This window comes from Mauremys reevesii, linkage group 4 (assembly GCF_016161935.1).
Source record: "Mauremys reevesii isolate NIE-2019 linkage group 4, ASM1616193v1, whole genome shotgun sequence".
Taxonomy (NCBI): domain Eukaryota; kingdom Metazoa; phylum Chordata; order Testudines; family Geoemydidae; genus Mauremys; species Mauremys reevesii.
Genome location: NC_052626.1, coordinates 117,208,252 through 117,231,230, shown reverse-complemented (window position 1 = coordinate 117,231,230; position 22,979 = coordinate 117,208,252). Strand labels below are relative to the sequence as shown.

At 48.0% G+C, this 22,979-nt stretch overlaps 2 protein-coding genes across 3 annotated transcripts in view; one reads left to right on the top strand and one right to left on the bottom strand.

Moving 5' to 3' along the window:
* The window catches only part of LOC120403938 (inner centromere protein-like), a 30,412-nt gene extending 11,679 nt beyond the window's left edge, over nt 1-18,733 (top strand). The window contains exons 4-18 of one of the 2 annotated variants that reach the window (XM_039535947.1): nt 1,491-1,542; nt 3,417-3,450; nt 5,371-5,467; nt 6,176-6,227; nt 7,849-7,966; nt 8,055-8,189; nt 8,516-8,527; nt 12,406-12,515; nt 12,596-12,716; nt 13,713-13,835; nt 14,611-14,786; nt 15,090-15,201; nt 15,475-15,573; nt 17,370-17,529; nt 18,386-18,733. In XM_039535947.1, the coding sequence (XP_039391881.1) occupies nt 1,491-1,542; nt 3,417-3,450; nt 5,371-5,467; nt 6,176-6,227; nt 7,849-7,966; nt 8,055-8,189; nt 8,516-8,527; nt 12,406-12,515; nt 12,596-12,716; nt 13,713-13,835; nt 14,611-14,786; nt 15,090-15,201; nt 15,475-15,573; nt 17,370-17,529; nt 18,386-18,600 (1,616 nt within the window). In that variant the 3' untranslated portion in view covers nt 18,601-18,733. The remainder of the gene's footprint in view (nt 1-1,490; nt 1,543-3,416; nt 3,451-5,370; nt 5,468-6,175; nt 6,228-7,848; nt 7,967-8,054; nt 8,190-8,515; nt 8,528-12,405; nt 12,516-12,595; nt 12,717-13,712; nt 13,836-14,610; nt 14,787-15,089; nt 15,202-15,474; nt 15,574-17,369; nt 17,530-18,385) is intronic. The other variant, XM_039535948.1, reaches the window with a different exon arrangement.
* A 2,487-nt stretch (nt 18,734-21,220) lies between these two features.
* The window catches only part of LOC120403989 (NACHT, LRR and PYD domains-containing protein 3-like), an 85,159-nt gene continuing 83,400 nt past the window's right edge, over nt 21,221-22,979 (bottom strand). The window contains exon 17 of the mRNA XM_039536005.1: nt 21,221-21,547. Within this exon, the coding sequence (XP_039391939.1) occupies nt 21,373-21,547 (175 nt within the window). The 3' untranslated portion in view covers nt 21,221-21,372. The remainder of the gene's footprint in view (nt 21,548-22,979) is intronic.

Sequence of the window (22,979 nt, the reverse complement as noted above, 5' to 3'; positions counted from 1 at the left end):
CACAAAATTGGGGTTGGAGTGCAGGAAGGGGGTGCGGACTCTGGGTTGGGGCCAGAAATGAGTTCAGGGTGCAGGAGGGGACTTCAGGCTGGGGGGTGGGGTGGGCTCTGGGGGTGAGGCTCGGGATGAGGAGTTTGGGATGTAGGAGGGCTCCGGACTGGGACCAAGCTGTTTGGAGGGCAGGAGGGGGATTGGGGCTGAAGCAGGGGATTGGGGTGCAGGCTCTGGGGTGGGGCTGGGGATGAGAGGTTTGGGGTGCAGGAGGTTGCTCTGGGCTGGGATCAAGGGGTTTGGAGGGCTGGGGGAATCAGGGTTGGGGCATGGTGAGAGGCTCAGGGGTGTAGGCTGCGGGCGGCGCTTACCTCAAGCAGCTCCTGGAAGCAGCAGCATTGTCCCTTCTCCGGCTCCTACACGGAGGTGTAGCCATGTGGTTCTGTACACTGCCCCATCCGCAGGCACCGCCCCTGCAGCTCTCATTGACCGCAGTTCCTGGCCAATGGGAGCTGCGGGAGCGGCATTCAGAGCAGAGCCCCCTGGCTGTCGCTAAGTGTAGGAACCGGAGGGGGCCCATGCCGCTGCTTCCGGGAGCCACGTGGAGCGGTCCCCAATCATGCTCCCTGACTGGAGTGGGGCAAGCCCCAGACCCCGCTCCCCAGTGGGAGCTTGAGGGCCGGATTAAAATGGCTGGTGGGCCAGGTTTGGCCCGTGAGCTGTAGTTTGCCCACCTTGACTTAAACAGTTGTCGTCAATTGGAATCCATTGCTGACAATTTGGCCTTCAGTAGAGTAAACCGTGAGTAAGCCTCTTGCAGGGGTTTTTGCTCTTAATGCATCTGTAAAATGGCTTAAAAATGCATGTAGGATGGACAGGGCCTTCCACAGTGAATATCCAAATCTAAACACTTTGTTTGATGTAAATACTCAATGGAGTTGAGTAAATACTCATGGAGGGGTTGGCAGCAGGTAGATCTTGCTTTGCTGAGCCAATCTATGTTCATGTACTTTGCTTGTACCATTCTAGAGAGAGAACTGCACTATGGGAATCTGATTCATAACTGTCAGCAAGTATTGAATGTTCATTAGTGCTTCACAATGACAACAAAAATAAATACATCGGTTGCTGGGGCAGGCAAAAGTTTTTGTTCAGTAGTTTACTCATAGACCTATATATAAGTTAGGCTGTTGTCTTGATTGAGGAGAGACTGCTCTTTAAATCTGAGTGATATGGGGAGCTTATCCATTTCTGGGGCAATAAAGGAAGGCAGTCTTCTTGTAGTTCCAAAATTAGTTCACCCCATTTGTAAAGCAATTTGTGGAATCCAGTGGCTGCTTGCATTTATTAAAATATGATAATTTGTAGCAAGAACCTTCTCAAAATACCCTAGCCTGATAGATGTGCAGGTCCCAGGTTCTGAGCTTGATTGACAGGAATAGTCTTTTCTGGGACTTGTTTATTTACATTTTGTGTTTCATGCTCTTTTTTCCCCTCAGGTCACAGCTCTGTGGAGAGCCTTACGGATGAAGAAAAAAACGTCAAAGTCAGGTAAGGCTACTCATGCAAGGTTTCTCCATTCCCCAAATATTCTTGAGGCCCATCCAGCTCTCCAGGCCACATCTGGAGGAGCTGCTCAAGTGGTCTTCCTGTTCCTTACTAGCCAGAGCAACTACAGAACCAGGCTTTTCTCTCAAATTTGAGCTTCTAGAGTCTAGTGTAAATAGTTAAACTACCTGATATTAAATCTAAATTTTAGTATAGTGCATTTCTTACTATTTCATTGCATTTTGTTGCCTTCAGTTTTGGCCAAGGTTGCAAACCCATGCAAGAAATTAGGGTTGACAAGATTGTTCCTCTTGCCTCACAATGTTCCTCCGTTTCAGATGGTCTTGGAAAGTGCTATTTAGGCATTGGAGAAAGGCATTTGGCTAAAGGCTGTGATGTTTGTAAAAGCCTTTTCAAAAAGGGCCCAAAAGAACTATAACACTCTGCTCCAGAGCCTGCTCCTCCAAGAGGTTCTGGGAGATCCTGTTCCGAAAGGGAGCCTCTGGACACAGGGAGGGTGATCTCTAAGTCTGTGTTAGAGCTGAAGCCTGATGAAGAATCCCAGGCTAAAAGGGTTCATTCTCGAGCAAAGGTGCTCCATAAGGAACTAATAAAATGGGTTCTGCCAGCTAAGGTCCTGAAGTCTGACTGTGGCTGAGAAAAGCAGCTCTCAGTTACAAGAGGGTGGGTGGCAAGAAAGGTGCCCCAACAAAGAATCCCCCAATTGCATTTGGGTTCTGTGGATTTTAGGGTCCTAAGAAGGATAGGGGCCTCTTCAGATTCAGGCCAGTCAGATCAATCCTCTGCATCAGAGCACCTTTTATCACTTATTATTATTATTATTTATTTATTACTATCATCATTATTGTTTTTGTATTTTCTCTGGAATCTGGACCTTGACTATACTTTGACCAAGGAATTTGGACCTTGACAAAAATAATTGATTATCCCTGCTCTAGAGGAAGAAATATCTGATGCTCCAGAGCAGTGGTTCTCAACCGAGGGCCCATAAGCCCTTTCAGGGGGGCCGTGGAGCCCCGCAGCTGAAACCCAGTGCCCTGAGCCCCAGCGCTGAAGCCGGGAGCAGCGTGGGGCTGAAGCCGGCAAAGCTCTCCTCCCGCACAAGCCGGGAGCAGCGGGGGCAAAAGCCGGGAGCCCCAGCACCCCCCTTCCCAAAGTTGGGAGCAGCTCTGGGAGCCCCAGTCTCCTCCCCCCATACACAGCCCCTAGCTACCCCCTGCTTGCGCCCTGAGCTAGCCCCTCACTTCATACAACCCCTAGCTACCCCCTCCCTGCACCCTGAGCGGTTTTCAGACTTTTTAAACTGAGTCTCCCCCTTTGAGTTATATATTTTGGTTCCGTCCCCCCACAGCCTGGGTGGCCTCTTGAGTGAGTCGGGGGTGGAGGTGATGCTCCCTCCCTGGACCCCACTGTGTGGAGTTGTCTCAAGCCCTGCCAGCTCTTGTCCCCTCTCCCCAAATAGAAGTAAAACTATGCCTATGCCCAAGGGTCGCACCCCAGCGCGGAACCCTGAGTTGTGTCCCCCCCCCGCTGGGCCCTGGTGTTTTTATAGCATATTGAGGGAGGCCTCAGCAAGAAAAAGGTTGAGACCCTCTACTCCAGAGCGCTGAGTAACTCCTTCATTTGTGCTCTTAGCTGGTTCATTCTTCGAGTTTGGGAAAGGGAAGATTTCTGTGTTGGCTTATTTTAAAAGCAATGTCTGCTTGGAGTGGTGTTCTTGTGCATAAATAAATGCATTGAATTTCACGGTTGGAGGATTTCTTCAATGGTTATCCTGGCATAAAATGTATTATTGCTCGCAGACAGGTCTGAGCTGGTACTGTTTTTGCCGCTAAGCATCTAACTCTTTCTTCCAGGTCTGAGCTGGAATCTACCATCCCCTGTAAGGAGGTAAGATCTGGGTTGGGCTGATGCAGTGTAAATACTGAGGGAGAGCTATGAAAAGCCATTTTTTGTCCATCAGCTCCTTAGTTCAACTTGTCCTGGGAACATTGATGGCATCACTGTTCCAGAGCACAGCAAGAATTTGGGGGAGACTTTGGCTCCTGTTTCCTGGTTCAGTTTTATGTGCTGATGGTGATCAGAAACTTGGTGGGAAAACTCAGAATCTTCAGCCCTTACCTCAGCAGGCAAACAAATGACTTTTCATGGTAGTGGAAAGTGTTTTGACTGAACTGTTGACTGAAAGTGTTGTTCTGTCTGTACACGGTTACTAAATTGGGAACTTAGAGTGCAACTTTCAGAACTTTCCTGTTGACCTTTAAATAATATTTAGGTCTAATTGAAGGGCGTGTCCATTTCTGCATATTGGAGAACTACTGAATATTGTAACTACCATGTAAGCTGAAACCACTCCCTCCCTGATTTGTGCTCCCTTCAGTTGGTCTTATGAGGAAAAGCCCCAAGATTGTGTGAGCACTTGTTTCAGAATCACTTGCTCTTTCCTCAGCTGTCTTCAATTCCTTAAATCCCTGGCCCAGTACCAGCTCCTCTTCTCTGGGTAGAATCCTGTGATTCACCCCATTTTTAGACTGGATCATGGGGTTACAGCATCCCCCTTTACCAACAGTGTTTGGTACCTGCCAGAGACTTCCCTTTGGGGGCCTGAGATCAGTATGAAAATGTAGTGACTGAACAGCCTCTTCAAAGCAAAGTATTTTTCTCCAATTGCCATAGGGATATAGGAATCAGAAGGGTTAAAACAACAATTTAAAAAAAAATCCTACAGGCATATTGTGTTACCTAAAGCCTGAGGGAAATGCTAACTGTTAGGGAGGTCTGACTTATCCGTCATGCTCCTGCTCTTCTGAGGACCAGGTTAGTCTGTTTCTCTGCAGACCTGCCTCCCTGGGACATTTCCCAGAGCTATCCAGGGATGTGAGGCACCTCACCACCACCTACGCTTAGTTTAGTCTCAGGAGGTCTCATCTGTGCCTGCTGTAGATGGGCTCCCTGAAACAAGCAGCATTCTGGCAGCATAAGCACTGTCTTCCAGAGCTCACTCTCTATGTACATGTTTGCTATAGGCACATAATAATCCCAAACTCCTCTAAGCAGTTCCTCATCCACTGGATGCTCACAGAATTACCAGGCCAACTCAATTCCCTGCTTTTAGCAGGCTGCTCCCAGCTCTGTCTGGCTGCAGTCTTGTTCCCTGGTGTCTCAAACACTGCTGCAGGAGCCTGCTAACACTCTGCAGCTTCCTTGCTGGCTCTTTATAGATACCATCTGCTCTCTGTCAGGCTCCATTGTGAGCCTGTTAATGAGACACAGGTGGACTGACCCAGTTCCCTCTTAAAGGGCCCAGGCCCCACCCTGTGACACACACCCATGTAGCAGACAGCAAGATACACGTCATATTAATAAAATAGAGCTCTTCTATGTTCCTCCAACCTCTTAGCATGGAATTAGGTATCTGAAGTAACAGGCGCACAATCACCACATGGAATGTTGATCTGCCCTTGCCTGGAAAAAAGGCTGCAATCAGCAGTTATCCAGCCTTGACTGTCTTGGGTGTCAGATGATCTGTGTTCAGCCAGCTCAATATGAGCAAAAAAATCCCTGCATATTGTGGCCACTCTTGTGTTCTATGCGAACAGCTGCTATTTACGTCAGTGCTGCAGCTTGTTACTCAGATGGGGCTTTCTCTCTCTCACAGTTGCAGGGTGGGACTTCACTCCAAGGGTCTGTACCTGTTGTGTTCCCAGTGCTTTGCCTTTGCCAGCAGGACACAGAATACTTTAAAATGCTGACTGAGTTTTTATTTCTCTCTGTGGGCATCACACTGAAATCCAGTTGCCTTTTCTGCAGGATCCCCAAGGCCCCAGGATGTCCCTTCGTTCTAGGAATGCCAAGACAGCCGTTGGCAACCTTGTCCAGGCAGAGCAGCAGGAGGGGAGCAGTACAGGTAACTCTCTTCCAGAGCCCCATTGCTGACTGAGGTTCAGGAAAGGGCAAGACTCTGCTTTGAGGGTTGGTTAATTTGTCTCACATTCTATTGACCAGGTTCCTTGTGCAAGAAACTGGTCTGATCTCTCAAACTGGGAGTAGTCAGAAACAGTTTTCACATGGCAAAAACAATAATGATAATAAATAAATAAAATGATGTGGTCAATTCAAAAGTGTCTGGTGGTCTAGATGTGGCCTACGGTCTGCCAGTTCACTACCCCGTCTCAAACCAAGTGACATTTGGCCGTGCTGGACTCTTTTGTTATAGTTTTTCCTTCAGGAAATGTGGTAAATGTGCTTTCCCATTAGAAGGTTGGAGGATTGTTATATCTTACATGGGTAGGGAAGGAGGATCTGAAACCTCTTATGGTTTGATGGAGGCTGTTATCTCGGTGGATCTACATGCAGAAGGCCAGAGCATAGTGCATACCACAGACAACGTTTGTGCGCTGTTCCCTACAGTGTTTTGTAAAGATAACACTTTGTATTGGTCAGAGTGCTGGGGTTTGGAGGTGGCTAAGTCACTTTCTGTTAAGTTCATGGCAACAGCAAAAGAGGTTCCCAGCAATGTACTCAGGGGGTGAGCTGCTAGGCCGGATGACTCTGGCTTTGGACTCTCCTGAAGGGAACCTTTTAGATGGAATTAACTGTAACTCTTTCTCTGCAGAGAGCCGTTCCGATAAGAGTGATGAGACCCAGGAACAGCCCCAGAGTGTCAGGTACATTCTCTTCAGAGGGAAGGGGAAATAGTCTGGGTGGGCTGGATTGACTTCATTCAACATTATAGGGCTTCAGTGAAAGCTTTTCTGTATCTCTGAAGAAGGGTTTTAATCCACATCTCCTAGCATGGCGTTATAATACCTCATTAGCCAGGTAATTGTACCAGATCACCAGACAATTGCTTTTAAAAGCTCTGATACACATAGTTTTGTGGATATATATTTTTGAAAGATTTAAAATATTTTGCTTTGCCTATGGGATATTCATAGCGTTATTGATACACTAGTCTGTAGGTAGCTTTTTGTTCCTGCCTCATTGGGAGAGTTTCCCATGGAATCTGGAATCACTTGGGGAATTAATGCAGACGCCCAGTGCTAGTTATGCAGGTACTCATCCCTTTGACGCTTTGCTTCCTGGAGGAAGGGCCCTGGACTGATTTCTTTCAAACCTGGATCAGGAGACCTGGAGACAAAGCCCCCAAAACTATATAAAGAGTCAGCCTGGTCTGACTCAGACTCACCGTGGAACACGGAACTGACAAACTTTTCTGTGGGTGATGGGTAATACCTGATAGAGCTTAGCATGCATGTAAACTGTTAATTTGTTTTCTGAGTAATGCTTTTATCTCGGGGTGGGAAAACTTTTTGGCCTGAGGGCCACATCTGTAAATAGAAATTGTATGGTGGGCCATGAATTCTCACAAAATTGGGGCAGGGGTGCGGGAAGGGGTGCAGGTTCTGGCTGGGGGTGTGGGCTCTGGGGTGGGGCTGGGGATGAAAGGTTTGGGGTGCAGGAGGGTACGCTGGGCTGGGATCAAGGGGCTTGGAGAGCAGGAAGGGGATCAGGGCTGGGGCAGGAGGTTAGGGTGTGGGAAGAGGCTCAGGGGTGCAGGCTCCGAGCAGCGCTTACCTCAAGTGACTCCCAGAAGTAGTGGCATGTCCCTTCTCTGGCTCCTATGCTGAGACTTGGGCAGGCAGCTCTGCACGCTGCCCCATCTGTAGGCGCTGCCTCTGAAGCTCCCATTGGAGTGCCGGAGGGGGCCATCGCAGTGTGTAGAAGCCGTAGCGGGGACATGCCATGGCTTCTGGGAGCCGTGTGGAGCGGCCCCCGGCTGGAGCGCCAGGGTGGGGCCGAGCCGCGTGGTGCGGCCCCCAACCCGGCGCCCCGGCTGGAGTGCCAGAGCAGGGCAAAGTCAGACCCATCTCCCCAGGAGGAGCTTTCGGGCCGGCTTAAAACGTAGTTTGCCCATCCCTGTTTTACCCTAATAAATATTTTGGGCTTTGGGAAAGCTGTCTGGTTGCTGGTTAACTGTCATTATTCCTGAGAGAGAACTGCTAGTGCTAAATTAAAGTCAGACCTGGTGGGATAAACAAAGCGGATTGCAAGGGAACTGCAGCCCTAAAAGTCTGGTCTGGAGGAAGAACCATGCATGTTCCCTTCCCGAGAGAGGAGCTGACTAGAGGTCTGAGTCCTCAGGGGGGTGCACTTGAGACCACAACGGATACTGGGGTGCAGTTAACCCTGGAACTGTGACAGTGTGAATCATGAGTGCTGCTAAGATCAGGAGAAGAATTTCCTCTGTTGGGTCACTGTGTAATAGATATGTATTAACTTTTGCAGGAGAAAGCCAAGTTACAAGAAAGCCGTGGATGAGCTGTATGATGGGCAGCAAGCAGAGGAAGGCGGGCTCTCCCCTCCAAGAAAAAAGACTCCATCGCCACTCTGTCCAGCCAGCAAAGTGAGGCAGAGTCCCAGCCCCAGCATACTTCCTCTAGGACTCTTCCCTTCTCCTTCAGCTACCAGTACTCTCTGTGCTCTCTTCACAGGTTGTGCGTCCATTTAAGACCTTTTTACATACTGTGCAGAAGAACCAGCTGCTGATGACCCCAAGTTCGGTGGGGCAAAGTAATATAAAGAAATCCTTCATCAAACACAACACTCCACTCCGAACCGATCCCAAGGTAAAGCCCTTTCCCTCTGTTAGTGGGATGGGAGGGGAGAGAGCCAGAGTGGCTGCAAAGGCCTGGGTGGGTCTCAATACAGTGTGGTAACTGTAACCAGCTACTGGCAAGGATGGGACTGGGGTCCTGATTCTGCAAGCTGCTCCATGCAAATGGATAGTTAAATCTAGGTGGTGCCACTTACTGCCCTCCACCTCCGAAGTCAATGGCATTCTGGAGGCAGACCCTTGCAGCCACTAGATGAGCCATGAAGGTCTGGTTCTAGGTTTATATGGTGATTTTCAAAGGGAGTAACTGTTGTTTTTCCCCATGTTCTGTTTACACAGGGTGAATTTGTCGTAAGTAATGACTCTCCTTAATCATAGATTGGGCTTACAGTAGGTGCACTTCTCACATCACTAATGGGCTGTGGGTGCTTTTTAATTTGCTCACTACCTGCACACAGTCCTAATATTTTTGCTTTACAACAGTGAGAAGAGAGGTCAGCATTCAATGGGCAGCAGGAACGAGCCAAAGTCACAGTTGTTTAGAACATCAGTAAAGTACAAAGGGATCAGGTTCACAGGAATGCCCAGTAGAGGCAAGGGTGCCATGGATGCATGCCTCCTGCTTATGCTCACTAATACAGGGTGCCTTTAAAATAAATAGGAGATCTGCTTGGGATGGTCTCTTGTTCCATTGTCTAAAAATTAATTGAAAGTACTAAAATCTAAATTGTATGAAATCAGGTCTTGCTTCCAGAAACCTAGACCACTGAGTCCTGTCTGTCATCTACAGCCTGTTTCCAGTAACAGATAGCAGAGCTGCTAGTGCATTGCTGGGAATCTTTGGGCCTGCACCAGTTAGTGGGTTCTGCTGTACTCTGAAGGTGGACTTCTCTTCTCCACACAAGTAAAGAAGGATTTAATCTCCCTGGTGTACTGCTAATGACACACACAAGCTTACTCCACAGATGGTGGTGCCACCGACATTTTGATTAAAAAACTAGAATGATATAAAATTAACATGGAACACACTAAATGGATTAAAGGCTGGCTAACTGGTAGGTCTCAAAATGTAATTATAAATGTGGAACAATCATTGAGCGGTTGTGTATCTAGGGGGATCCTGCAGAGATCTGTTCGTGGTCCTAGGATAGTTATCATTTTCTTCCAGGTCACTGATAAAAAACACAAAATCATCACTAATAAAGTTTGTAGCTGACCCAAAAATTGGGGGAGTGATAAATAATGAAGAGGACAGATCGATGATATAGAGTGATCTGGATTGCTTGGCAAACTGGGGGCAGGCAAACAATAGAACCATAGAAACAAAGGATTGGAAGAGACTTAGATAGGTTATCTAGTCCAGTCCCCTACACTGAGGCAGGATTAAATATTTTCTAGACCATCCCTAACAGGTGTTTGTCTAACTTGTTCATTATTGGAGGTACTTAACTAGATTCCACAACCTTCCTAGGTAACTTGTTCCAGTGCTTAACTACCCTTCAGTTAGGAAGTTTTTCCTAATGTCTAGCCTGAAACTCCCTTGCTGCAATTTAAGCTTCTTGTCCTGGCCTCAGTGGTTAAGGAGAACAATTTATCACTCGGTATTTATGAAATAATATACATCTAGGAACAGAGAATATAGGTTAGACTTGCAGGGTGGGAGGCGTTCTGTCCTGAGAAGCTCTGAAAAAGATTTGGAGATTGTGATTGATAATCAGCTGAACATGAGCTCAGAGTGTGACAAAGGGTCAAAGGGGTTAATGCAATCCTTGTGTTGCCGGCCCACAGGGCCCGAGGGGGGCAACGTGGGGTTCGTTGCCCGGTGTGCATCGCACTAATTAACACACCAGAGTGGAGAAGCAAACCAAGTTATTTGAGCCCAAATAAGGTGCAAGGGAGAAATAGCAATCTCAAATCCTGCACACCCGCCCGCAGGCGGGGTCCCAGCATTTATACCCCCTTTGTTTCTTTTTATCTGTACTTTTCCACTGTGTAGGGGCTACTTTCTCATGCATATAACTTTGATTACAGCATCTGCTTTCCGCCTATCTTATCTAGTATTGGCTGCATCTAGTGCCAAGCGGCCTTGCAGCTGCTAGTAATCAGCACATAGCACGGGAGGTTACAAAAGTTTAGTAAGGCTAACAAAAGCGCTTCACATCGAGGTACTTTGGTTCACATAGGCCCAGAGCAAGAAGACTTTATTGACACTTGTGGTCTTCCATCCTCCCGAGTTACCTAGATTTATGCCTAGTGACACCAACACTTGGATGCATGAAAGGGAATTTTGAGCAGGAGAATACAGATTATTTTACCTCTGTATTTGGCACTTGTGCGACCACTGCTGGAATACTGTCCGGTTCTGGTGTCCACAATTTAAGAAGGATAAATTGGAGAGGGCTCAGAGAAAAGCCATGACAGTGATTTATAATCTATTTAATTTAACAAAGAGAAGGTTAAAGGGTGGCTTGATTACAGTCTAGAAGTACCTCTGTGGGGGTGCTAATATTTAATAATGGGTTCTCCTACCTAACAGAGAAAGTAAGAACACAATTCAATGGCTCGAAGTCGAAGATATGCAGATTCAGACAGGAAGTAAGGTGTACATTTTTAACAGTGAGGGTAACTAACCATTGGAACCATTTACCATGGGTTGTGGTGGACTGCCCATTTTTCCGATGTAGGAATTATTTTGGGGAAGTTCTCTGGCCTGTGTTATACAGGAAGTCAGACTCATGATCGCAATAGTCCCTTCTGGGAATCTGACTCACCTGCTTGGTGAATGCTTTGTCATCCCAGCCTGGACTGTGGTACTTTGTGCTTCACTCCAGTCACAGCCAAACGTGATGCAGGATTCCCCAAGTCTAAACAATTCCCCAAGTCTAAACAATCCACAGGGCAGGTTGCCTGTCCAGAGAGTCCTCCCTTTATCAGATGGTTTGGCACAATATAGGTTTTTGTTTGGTTAAGATCCGTTCCTTCAGTTAAGAGCAAGGAGGGTCAAAGGCATTACCTAAGCATCCTGGGATGGACTGTGACACTAATACAATGAGAAGACTCTTGTGGAACTAGTGGCCAGCACCATCCCTTGAGTAGAGCGAATCAGGGTGACCGCCCTGGGCCCCGCACTTTGATAAAATCAGACTGTCCTGATATTTAGCCTTTTGTCCCGCATCCCAACTGATGTACAATCGGGATGCCATTTGTCCTGATATTCAGGTGAGGAGGCGGCGGGGGAGGCGAGTGGGGTGGGGAGGTGAGTGGCAGGTGGGAGGGGGTGAGGAGGCAGGTGGACGGGGGGGCAGACAGCAAGGAGACTAGTAGGCAGGCAGGTGGGCGGGTGGACAGCAAGGAGGAGAGCAGTGTCAGGGGGTGTGGGAGAGGGATGAGGAGGCAGGTGGGCGAGCGAATGGCAAGGATGAGAGGGAGGACGGGTGCTGGACAGATAGTGAGGAGACTTAGCAGGGAGGTGAGCAACGGGGAGGAATACATGGGGGGTGGGAAGACAAGCCGGGAGGCTGATTTGTCCCAGGCCCTGCACCCCCCCTAGGGACAGCCTTGCTAGTGGCCTCCATTTCCCTCATCCTGGCAGCACATTCAGCATGGGTCACGTGGGATGTGTGCGAGGGGAACTGAGTGCTCTGCGTTGATTTATTCATTTGCTGTAGGGGGCTCACTGCTGTAATTGGGAATCCAGTCTAGTCTGCCTCAACAGGAAGCATGGAGGCCAGAATTCAAACCTTTGAGAGAACCTTTGGGTGGAAAGTAGGGGCAATGGGGGATCTTGGGGTGTGATGTAAGCAGAGGATTACCTAGGACATCATGCTGAAGTCTAGCACTGACGCTGGCTAGTGACAGTCGAACTTCTGTGGTGAATACAGCATAGAAATCACAGACCGTGTTGCTTGCCCAAATGCACCCTATGCAGTAACATACTGATCTTGGGGTAATGCTTCTGACACACAAGAAGTTCCTCTCCTGCTCCTAGAAAATGGGGTGGCTGAATTAGCACTGCTGCTTTGTCTCTCCCATTGCAGCAGGGCTGACCACCTTGCTGAGCCACTGTGGTACTGGGGCCCTTTGTGCCCTCTTCCAGGGAGGTTTGTATTGGCTCTGGTTGCAACTGCAAGTTCCCTGGTGTGTTGTTTCTGGCTGCCTATGGCCACCCAGACTGCACCAGAAATGAGCCCCAGCAGCTGGGTATAATCTGAGCTTCCCATCCATTGCAGGAGAAGGAGCGGCAGCGGCTGGAGAGCCTGAGGAGGAAACAGGAGGCCGAGCAACAGCGAAAACAAAAGCTGGAGGAGGAAAAGAGACAGCGCCTGGAGGAGATGAAACTGTGAGTAGCTGTACCTCCAGCTGCTCCATCTCTGGCTCATCTCAGAATTGCTTCTAACTGGCTCTCTGCGTATCCTACAGGAAACGGGAAGTGCGTCTGCGCAAGGTGCTGCAGGCTCGGGAGCGGGTGGAGCAGATGGAGGAGGAGAAGAAAAGGCGGATTGAGCAGAAACTTGCTCAATTTGATGAGAAGAGTGAGAAGGTAAGTGGGCTCAATCTGACCATGGAGCCTCTTGAGACAATGGTTTTCTTATGGGAGTGGGTAGGGTGGAGAAGGGGTCACCTCATTTTGGGTCATGTCCTCTCGTATAGGGGCAAAGGGGACTGACATTGCTCAGACCCAGGGAACCAATGGGGAAATCTTTCAATAAAGGTCTGACTTGAACCTTGGGGCTAAGGGGGTTTGAGTTCCTGCTTTGTTTTGGGATTATAGCTAATCCTGATAGGAGTCTCTGTTGGCTGGAATGATGAGGGAGAATACAGGGGAAGGTGCATTTAGGTCAGCAGAGACTCCTTTGTCAATTAGTACCCAGTCTGGTTAATAGCCAAAGAATGTGCGCAAATAAACCATCTCCCCCGTCAGCCTCCTGTGTCTGAGGGTCTTAGGCTATTACAAATAGGGCAGGGCCGTTCAGATAGGTATGAAGAGCCAGAGCAGCCTTGTCTGTGGAGCCTGCTCTCTTCTGTCCCCTTTGCCACCATGGGCCATGTTCCCTCTTAGGAAACCCTTAATTTGAACCAGATGGAAACTGGCTTACCCTTGGCCTTTGGTTTGCAATGCAGCTGCCAGAGTCTCTGCTAAGTGACACTTATTCTATTTCAGATATGCTCTGTGTTTCTGCAGAGCTTCTCCTCATGTGAACTGTCCCAGGTGCTGCTGGACTCACTGCACTGGGTGCTGCCTGCCTTTAAGATAAGGTAGCACCCAGAGGCTCCAATTGGGATCGGAATCCCATTGAGCAAATCCAGGGGAAGACAAGGTCACTGCCCCAAAGAGCTTATGCTCCAAGAAATATGCACAGACCCCACTGGGCCTCTAGACTCTCTGGTACAGGGAAGGGCATCTTTTACCCTTTGGGGAGAGATGTCCCTGACTCCCTGATGAGCTTGATGTGCCAGAGAGGATGTAATACATACAGGGGAGTTGTCCCGTGTGCAACAGCAAGGTCCAGACCGGATGTATGTGTGACTGTCTCAGGTGCGGGAGGAGAGGCTGGCAGAGGAAAAGGTAAAGAAGAAGGTAGCTGCCAAGAAGATGGGAGATGTTGAGGCCCGGCGTAGACAAGAGGAGGAGGCCAGAAAACAGAAAGCGCTGCAGCTGGTGAGCTGTGCTAGGGTCCTGTATGCAGGAAGGAAAGGATTGGGCTGGGGGAATGGGTGTGGTGACAGTGCTGCACTCTGCTCTATACATGGCAGGGGAGCAGCCAGAGTAACACTGATCTGTCAGTCCCTGTACGTGGGGAGGAGGCCAGGACTATACAGTGAGTAGCTGAGGGAGAATTAGCCTACAGGAGGGAAAAGTCTTCTATCCCCCAAGGTCCCTTGGGTCCCTTTGGGACTCCTTGTTGCCACCCCATCCTTCCCTTCACTACAGACCAGTTTCTGTGCTTTTCATGAGTTTCTAACCATTTCTTCCACATGGTCCATGAGCTGCTTCATTCTTCTCCACCTCCTCAAAAGCCAGTGGTTTGGGAAGGTCAGTGCTTGTTAATCCATCTTCCCCAGTTCCTGGGATAGGCAGGATGTAAATGGGGAGATCTCAGACATCAGATAATCTATAAAGAATCTCAACTGCAATTAACAGAGGATCAGAACTCAGGAACCACTGTGATCCTGGGGCTGAGGGCCATTGACATTCAGGGTGACAGAGCTGAGACCTAGTAGGGGTATCACTCTCCGGTGCCAGTGGGATGGGGAGAGCTAAGCGAGTGATTGTGTATCTCAAAGGGAAGCAGAAACTACACTGAAAGCTTCAGTCCATCAATGCTGTAGTAATGAGCTGCAGAAAGGCACCAGGCAGGCTGACCCTCGTGCTTTTCTGCATATCCCCCTCTTCCCTTGCAAGGTGGAGGTAACTGCTTCCTTTTGCTTGTTAGGAGGAGGAGGAGCACCGACACAAGGAGCGAATGCAGAAGAAGAGAGAAGAGGAAGAGCAAGAGCGAGCGAGGAAAATTGCAGAGCAGAGACAGGCGGAACAAGAGAGGGAGAAGCAGCTGGCAGCAGAGAGAGAACTTGAGAAGAAGAAGGAACAGGAGAGGATTCAGGCGGAGAGGTGAAAAATGACCCTCCATGTCCTGAAGCTTCTGCCGTGACTCTGCAGAGAAGAGCAGGGGCTGAATGGCCCAGTGAAAGGGCCTGGCAAGCCCTATATTCTGTCAGCACAGCCCTGGAGTGGAGGATGAGCGATGAGCAGCCAGGAAGAAGTTCTGGGCCCCATAGTGGGAGATATGCCCTGGGCAGCTGGTGAAGGCCCTGGACATGGGGGTGAAGGAGCTAGTTCAGTAGGCATCATGGGGGAGATGCAGTCTGTACACTTCTTTCTGAGCGTGACCTGGTGTGTTTCATTGGTTCCCAGAGAACGTGAGCGGCAAGAGAAGGAGAAGGTGGCTCGCCTACAGAGGGAGCTGATGGCAGCTAGAGAGAAGGAGCGGCTCCAAAAGGAGATGGAAGAAAACGAGAAGAAACGGGTAAGGAGACTCAACATGTATCTGGCTGCAGCAGCCATTATAACAAGTGCCGTCTCCAGCAGCAGCAACTTGGCCACCAGCCTCAGGTGGGCTGTGGTGCTCCTGGAATAAATTGTCATAGAGTTTAATTGCTGGGAGAGTCCTAGCTCTCCTGTCCATTACAGGCAGGGCTGCTTGTTCCCTGTAGCAGGTGGCAGCCCACCCATGCCACGGAGGGGGTTGGTTACTCCTAAAATCTTAATACTTACTACGCACTGGTGATTTCTGCTTTAGCAAGAGGAGCAGCGTCTAGCAGAGCTGGAACGGCAGGAGCAAGAGAAGAAAGCCGCAGCTGCTACCAGTAACCATCTGAATGTAACCATGGACGTGGAGGTGAGGGGGGACATCAGTGAGATGCAAGCCTGAGCACAGCACTCAGGGAGGAATGGGGCTGTCCTGCTGTCTCCATTTGTTTTCATGAGGGGGGTGGTGCTGGGTAGTGGTTACAGCAGGGGATCTGGCTTCTGTTCCTGATGCCAGCACTGACTTGCCCAAGATCACACAGCAAGTCATTTAATCTCTGTCCCCCATCATTAACATGGGGATGAGCTAGATTTGTATGCCATGCTCATCACCGTGGTACCTGAGCACCATCTCACCTCTGTAAATGGCTTTGAGGTTCTCAATGAAAAGGCCTTAAGGAAAAAATATCAGTGTTTGTCATGGACTTTCAGCAGGCAGCCCCATAGTGGATGCAGGGAGGGAGGAGTCTCTTGATGTTCTCACTCTTCCCTGAATTCTTCTGTTTGAAGGAGACTGAGACCCACAGAGAGCAGGAATGATATCAAATGTGGGAGAAGCGCAGAAGCTTTAAATAAGAGAAATAGCCATAGGATGGTGCTGGGTGTCTGTCCTATAGTGTAGAATCTGCAACTATGTGGCTGAGAAACTGCCACTGAAAACTCTTCTGAGTTGCTGACCTTTCCTCGAGTGCTTCCCTCCTGGTCTGATCTTGGAGGGGAATGATTGTGGCTGAAACATTAAAATGAGCACACAGACTGGTGAAGTACATACTTGTTTTTTTCTGGAGTGAGGCTCTTTTTAAACAAACTTTAAATGCACAAAAGTTAATGAAGTTGAGGCTTCAAGTAAGGAACAAATTCTTTCCCCACTTACTGGGGGTGGGTATTTGGATTAAAACAGGAGGTTTTAATTCTCCTAAGAAAGGATTGATAAAAATGATTGTCTCTGGGTTAGTACCCTTTTTTTTTTTGTTTTAAGGGTTAAATTAAGGCTTCTTCCTCTTAGCTACACCTTCCCCAGTTTAGTTGTCCCTATCAGCATTCCAGTAACTGTCTTTACACGATTATATAAATTCCCTACTATAAACGTTGCGTATGTGCTTGTGATTAAGTGTGTGGAGTTTTAAACATAATCAAACAAGACTTCAACTTTAGTCTGCACCTTAAAATCACCCCCCGCTTTGACAGGAGAGCAGTCATCTGTGATTTAAACCCTATTTACTGTGTAGAATTGCTGCAGCCGTCTATTAAAGCTAGAGTGTCTATCTTACCAATATGACGCTCACCTAATTTAGAGAAGGGAACTGACTGAAACTGGGGGGGCGGGGGAGGGGGGAGCGGGGGGGAGAATCCATGGGGGCGTAGCCTGGGGGGCACCGTAGGGGTTGGGGAGTTGGGGGGGGGGCTGGGGCAAGTTTCCTACCTGTCTCCTAGGAAGCGGTAACCTCCAGCTCCTAGCTCTATGTGCTGCCTCCGTCCCAAGCCCTGACTCTTTAGCTCCCATTGGCTGGGAACTGAGGCCAATGGGAGCTGCAGGGGGAGTGCCTGTGGGCAGAGGCAGCATGTGGAGCTAGGAGCTGAGGGAGGGGAGTTTCTGTTGCCCTTCTAGGGAGCCCCCCCACCAGGTAAGCACACCCCAGTCCCCAGCTCTGAGCCCCTCCACACCCAAACTCCTGCTGCTGGGCAGGTGGAGTGGCCCGAGACTGCCCCAGGGGCTGCCCGACCAGCTGCCCGGGCCAATGCAGAAGTGACAGAGCCTTACAGATAGCCTGGTCTACCACCCAAGATGCAATGTTAGGGGTTCCTGGGGCTCAGCGTGTCACTAGAACCCTTCAGTGTGGTGCTGTTATGATCGCTTAGGGCTGCGTATCTATTTTCTGTTTCTAGAATTCCCCTGTCTGTAACTCCTATCAAATGACCCCGCAGGGCCCAAAAGGGCCTAAGCCCCCCACCATCAATCCAAATAATTATGGGATGGATCTGAACAGCGACGACTCTACGGACGATGAGAGCCAGCCCCGCAAGCCCATCCCTGCCTGGGCCAATGGTATGTGCCAGCTCACTGTGAAATCTATCCCTGACTATTCAGAAACCCCTGCTGGGTCCCTTGGACTGCTCAATGAGACTTGGTGGTAGCTTTCTCTGCCCATGGCATAGGGAGATGAGGTGTTGTGCTGTTAAAGATGCCAGCCTGGAGCTGTGCCAATGGAATGTTATACCAAGATGTACTGAGCTTCTCTGGAGGCGCATGGGACAGCATCAAGATAACAAATCACTTCCTTTGAACTAGCAGCCTTAGCACATAGCGAAAGGATGAATTTTCATGTACGTTTTTGAAACCTACATTTTGGGCCTAAACCTGCTTGCTGGTGACTGTTGTTAAAGACCCTGTGCTCCTTTGTAGGGGTAATACCAATGTCCAGGCCACCATTCCCTCTGAGAGCTGCTTTCTAAGGCTGAGTGCTACAGCTGAGCTCCATGCTGGCTGCTGTTCTTACACTTCTGTTATCTCACTCGGTTACCTTATTAACCCTCTTTTGGGATACCTGGAACAGGGCTGAATAGATAGAAACCCTAATTTTCTCTGAGAGAAGGTGTAGGGTTCTGCTGAGCGATAGGCAAAGTCTCCTCTCCACCTTCCCTGATTTACTGCAGATCCTTTTGATAAGCACAATTTAATGCTTAGCACATTCACCCTCTGTGCTACCGAAGTCCATGCCAGGGTTCTGATTTCCTAGTGGGCTGAGGTGAAGGTCCTCCTCCCCAGGGATCTGCAGCCTTGAAGGCGATAGGGGGATGGGGATGTACAGCTTCTAGAGCAGTCTGAACACACCCAAGTTTCAATGAAGGAATTAAAGGCCAGTTCAATCAGTCTAATAAACTGTTCACTCTTATTTCTCCAGGGACTCAGCTTAGTCAAGCTGTCATCCACCAGTACTATAACCCTCCTGATGTCGCCACGCTCTTTGGGGCCATCATAAGCCCTAAGCTGGAGAACATTTTCTACAAGAACAAGCCGCGATACTTTAAGCGCACCAGCTCTGCTGTCTGGAATTCCCCACCTTTTCCAGGTGCCAAAGCTGTGTTAGGCCTGCCCTACAGCCTGAAAAAATACTGAGGATGGAGGAATGTGCCTCCTATGGAGTAGTGGGGTTTTAGTCTTTGTCTATGGAAGAAAAAGGATTTTATAATATTCAATCTCTGTAAATCTCTTAATGTTTGTAGATGAATAAAGGTCAGATTTACTGGGGCTTTTCATGTTTGTCGCACATTTTTGTTGAATTTTCTCTAGTGGGGACATGAGGGAGAGACCCAAACCTACAGGGGATATTCCCTCTGGTGCACACTACTAGCCTCCTTTACACACCTTTGACTTACTGCATGTTCAGTCACTGGAGAGATCAAGGTGTATCCATAACTGAACTGTAGGAAACACCATTGATTTAGCTCTGTCCTTATAGAATTTTGCAAAGATGCGGGTATATGCGTTAGGCTAATTCTCTTCCGCACTTTCCAGCAGATTCTCTACTACAGAAATACTTCAACACAAAGGACTACTGTAATTTTAATAAAACAGTCACTTTTTTAAAACCAAATGCAAGATTTTGCAATAGAGCCTGAAAGAGGTCTAAGCGGAATGAACTGATCACCGCACACAAGGTCCATAAGACAGGAACTGTAAATGAACACAGCTTTGTCTAGTAGATAAATGTATCTAAAACTAATTCCACATCTCATCATAGGCTAGAACAGATATTTTTAACCTGTGACTCCCCCATCCCAAGAGCCTCTTCAGGGTTTCAGGAAAAAAGATGTTGTAGTGTACAAACTTCATTTACATTCATCAGTTTAATAACCAAAAGAGTTAGACACTTTTCTTAATGGAAGCACAGCTCCTTACCAAAAACACTGCCCCCCAGGAAAAGCAAGTTTGATAAACCACCTTGCAGGTAAGGTGGATTGATTTTGCACTGGTATGCCTTAGTCTTTACCAAAGAGAGGCTAATGCACATTGAGTAGTATGATTAGGTAGTACATGTTTACGGACTAGGAAGATGCACTATATCCATACACTTATTCAGATTAACTTTATGTTGAAGTGATGAATTATGCATTTATTTACTAGTTAATTTTTAAAGCGTGATTTATTTTGCACTGCATTTAGATGGCACTTGGAATTATAAAACTGTTTAAACAAAACTTCCTTAAATAGGCTGGATAAAATATAGAAAAAAGTTTATCAAAACATTTTGCATTTTAAAATTGATTAATATTTTGTTTAGTTCTCTGCACTTGCAGAAGAAGCTAATGCTGACAAAAGGTTTAGCACCTCAAACTATTTCCACATGCTCAGCTAGTGAAGTTCAGTGGTTTGACTTTAAAACGTTGGCTGCAAACATGTACTGCTGTGGTATTCAATTACAAATTCTGAGGGTCTGGATAAGGCAATGTTCAAATGGTGGACCAGAGGGCTCTTCAGGTGTTTGCTCTCTTGTGCAAGTACACTCATTCTTCACTTTACTGGCAGGGATTGGCGACCTATGGCATGTGTCAAAGATGGTTGGTTGGTTTCTAAGTGGCACACAGCCTGCTAATCCAACTGGGCACATTTTGTACAGACCGTTTATCCAGTTTTCAATTAACTGAAAATCCTGATTATGCAAATGAGCAGTATGCGTCCCCTGTTCAGTTGGGTAATTGGGATTTTTGGTCCCCGGGGGGAAAGAAGGAGTAGCAGCAGCACCAGGAGCCTCCTTCATACTGCTTGAGTGGGGGGAAACCCAGAGGAGCAGGGGCAACTCTCCCCAGCGCTCATCCCTGCCTGGGCTGGCTCCTGCTTCGAGCTGGGGACTCTGCTGTCAGGATGACCCAGCTACTCAGCTCTGACTCCCTGTGCCCCCTGCCTGGCCCGGTTGTAGCACCCCTGCATGCTGACCTGCCTCTGAGCATGCCACCCTGCGGGCTCACAGGATGCTCTGCAGCCAAAGAGGGGAAAGGGCTGCCTGGCAGGGGAGCACACAAGCTAGTGCTGCCTCTGAGGGCATGCTAGACATCAGCTGGCTTCCTCCCTCCTAGGGGCTCTATTATAAGGGCACTGAGCAGCCCAACTACCTGGCTCCAGTTTGTTCCTGTGCTCCCATACCAACTGGACCCTTTCACGCCCCAGCTGCAGAGCATCCTCTGTGCTAGCTGGAGGGAGGGAAGGGGGTTGCTCAGGAGAGGCAGCATGGGGATACTGCAGCTGTCAAGGGCAGAGTCCCCAGCAGACCTGGAGCCAGGTAGCAGTGCCCCCCAAGGGGAGAAGGTTCAACAGCTAATGCCCAGCAGGCCAAACAGAAGGCCCTCATAGGCCAGATCTGGCCCACAGGCTGTGAATTGAAAAACACTAACAAAACAACATTCAAGCAGTACATCAAACCGTTTTAATTAGTTAATCAGTTTAGCCCTTAATATAAGCTGGCATTTAAAATTTCACTATAAACATAAACAACAAGGAGTCCTGTGGCATCTTAAAGACTAACAAGTTTATTTGGGAATAAGCTTTTGTGGGCTGGAACCCACTTAGAATCATAGAAGATTAGGGTTGGAAGAGATCTCAGGAGGTCATCTGGTCCAACGCTCTGCTCAAAGCAGGACCAACACCAACTAAAACTGACAACGTGGGTTCCAGCCCATGAAAGCTTATGCCCAAATATATTTGTTAGTCTTTAAGGTGCCACAAACACGGCTACCCCTCTGAAACTATAAACATATATTTCCTAAACATGGATTTAAATAAAGTCATCAATTGTATTCACTCTGCCTGTTTGTCATGACACCAAATGTTAATGGCATTTGCTTAAATGAATAGCTATCCTACAATCCTCAAATGGATTAGAACATATGAATTTTACATTATTATCTTTAGATTGCTTCTGCGACATTTCAGCTCCTTATAAAGATGAGTAACGAAAGGAAAGGACAGGAGGTTAAACTGTAGATCCAGCTCATTCAGGGAGTGGTTTATACTAAGAGCAAGTGATAAGTCTCTCATACAAGCATCTTTGAAATAGCAGCTCCTCAACCTAGAGAAGACAGAAGAATGTTATTGATTAATGTCTCTTCCCCTTTATGGAGGTTAATACACCTTAAAAATAGTTATCTTGTGCACAAAAATCCTCTGGTCTTTTCCTCTGGTTTTTCTATAAGGGCAGCATTTATGTTGCATCACAGAGGAAGGCCTTTGACAAAGCAGTGTCTGCTCTCCTGAAGAACAGAATTTTTGTGAAAGTGCCCTGCCCTGAAAGATGAGCTCTGCTGCCAGCTGCAGGGCTTCACAAAGGTCCCAGTTTTTGTGAAAGTAACCACATCTGGGCTGGAGAACCTTTTTGAACCTACAAACGCTGAGACATGAATCCACAACCACTGCATTGGCGGGTGTGGGTTCAGGTTGCACTATACTCAACATAACAAGCAGAAAAGCAAGGAAATGAAAAGCGAAGGCATTTGATAGGACGTACGTTGCAGACAGAGACAGAAAACACACACACAAAGCTTTAGCTCAGCCCTAGTGGCAGCCTTCCAGGCACCTATTTCCCAAACATTAGTACGTGTGACTTTCCAGAACTGCACAGAAGGAATAGGGATAGGTGAGAGTGGGGAAGCTGGTCTGAGTCTCACGGTGGGGAGCCGAGGATGGCGTATTGGAAGGCTGGCATCCCTACTGCAGCAGAGTTGAGGTTGCAGTGTAATGGACATATGCAACACATCTTGAAATACAACCATTGTGAAAGGTCAGCAACCATTTAATGCAGCTTGCACGTTTCAATCCTTCGCAAAGCCATTTGCCCCTGAGTATCCCAGTTTGTTTTGCTCCAGATCCAGCTCTCTGGTTCTAGTTGGTTCTAAGAACAGAGGAGAGAGTCCCACACTAGCAGTTGTGCGTTTGCAGTAGACAATCTGCAGCAGTCAGAAATTTAGAATAGCCTTAGGGTTTGAAATCATCCTTTTTGTTACCTAAATCATACTGCAACCCTCTTGTAAAGGAAAATGAGAACTGCCCTATGTTAAATGGACAAGACAGAGAAACAGTGATCACTTGTGAATGGTCAAGACACATTAACTATAGGCAAAGAAAATGGACCTGGAGTTGAAACAAAGTGAACTCTGTCATTGAGAATATCAAACACATTACAGGCAAAACCTTCACAAAAATCACACAGCTAAATGTCCACACGGTGATGCTTCCTCATCTGGTTTTGGACACTAAAGATGGAAGGGATGACATTGTTGCCCCTTTTCAACCCAAGCAGCCAGGCAAGGTTCAGGGCCCTGAGGATGTTCACATTGGAATTGATGGACTCTGCTATTTTCTTTGATGTAAGCTTGTTTATTTACAAGGAATGTACAAAGTCCTGCTACCCCAAATGTGAGAGGAACCAAAAACAAAAGTAGTAGCTTATTAGCTTACAGCCCCAAACCTCATTAGCCAACAGACCCAAAAGCTCTCACACTTTT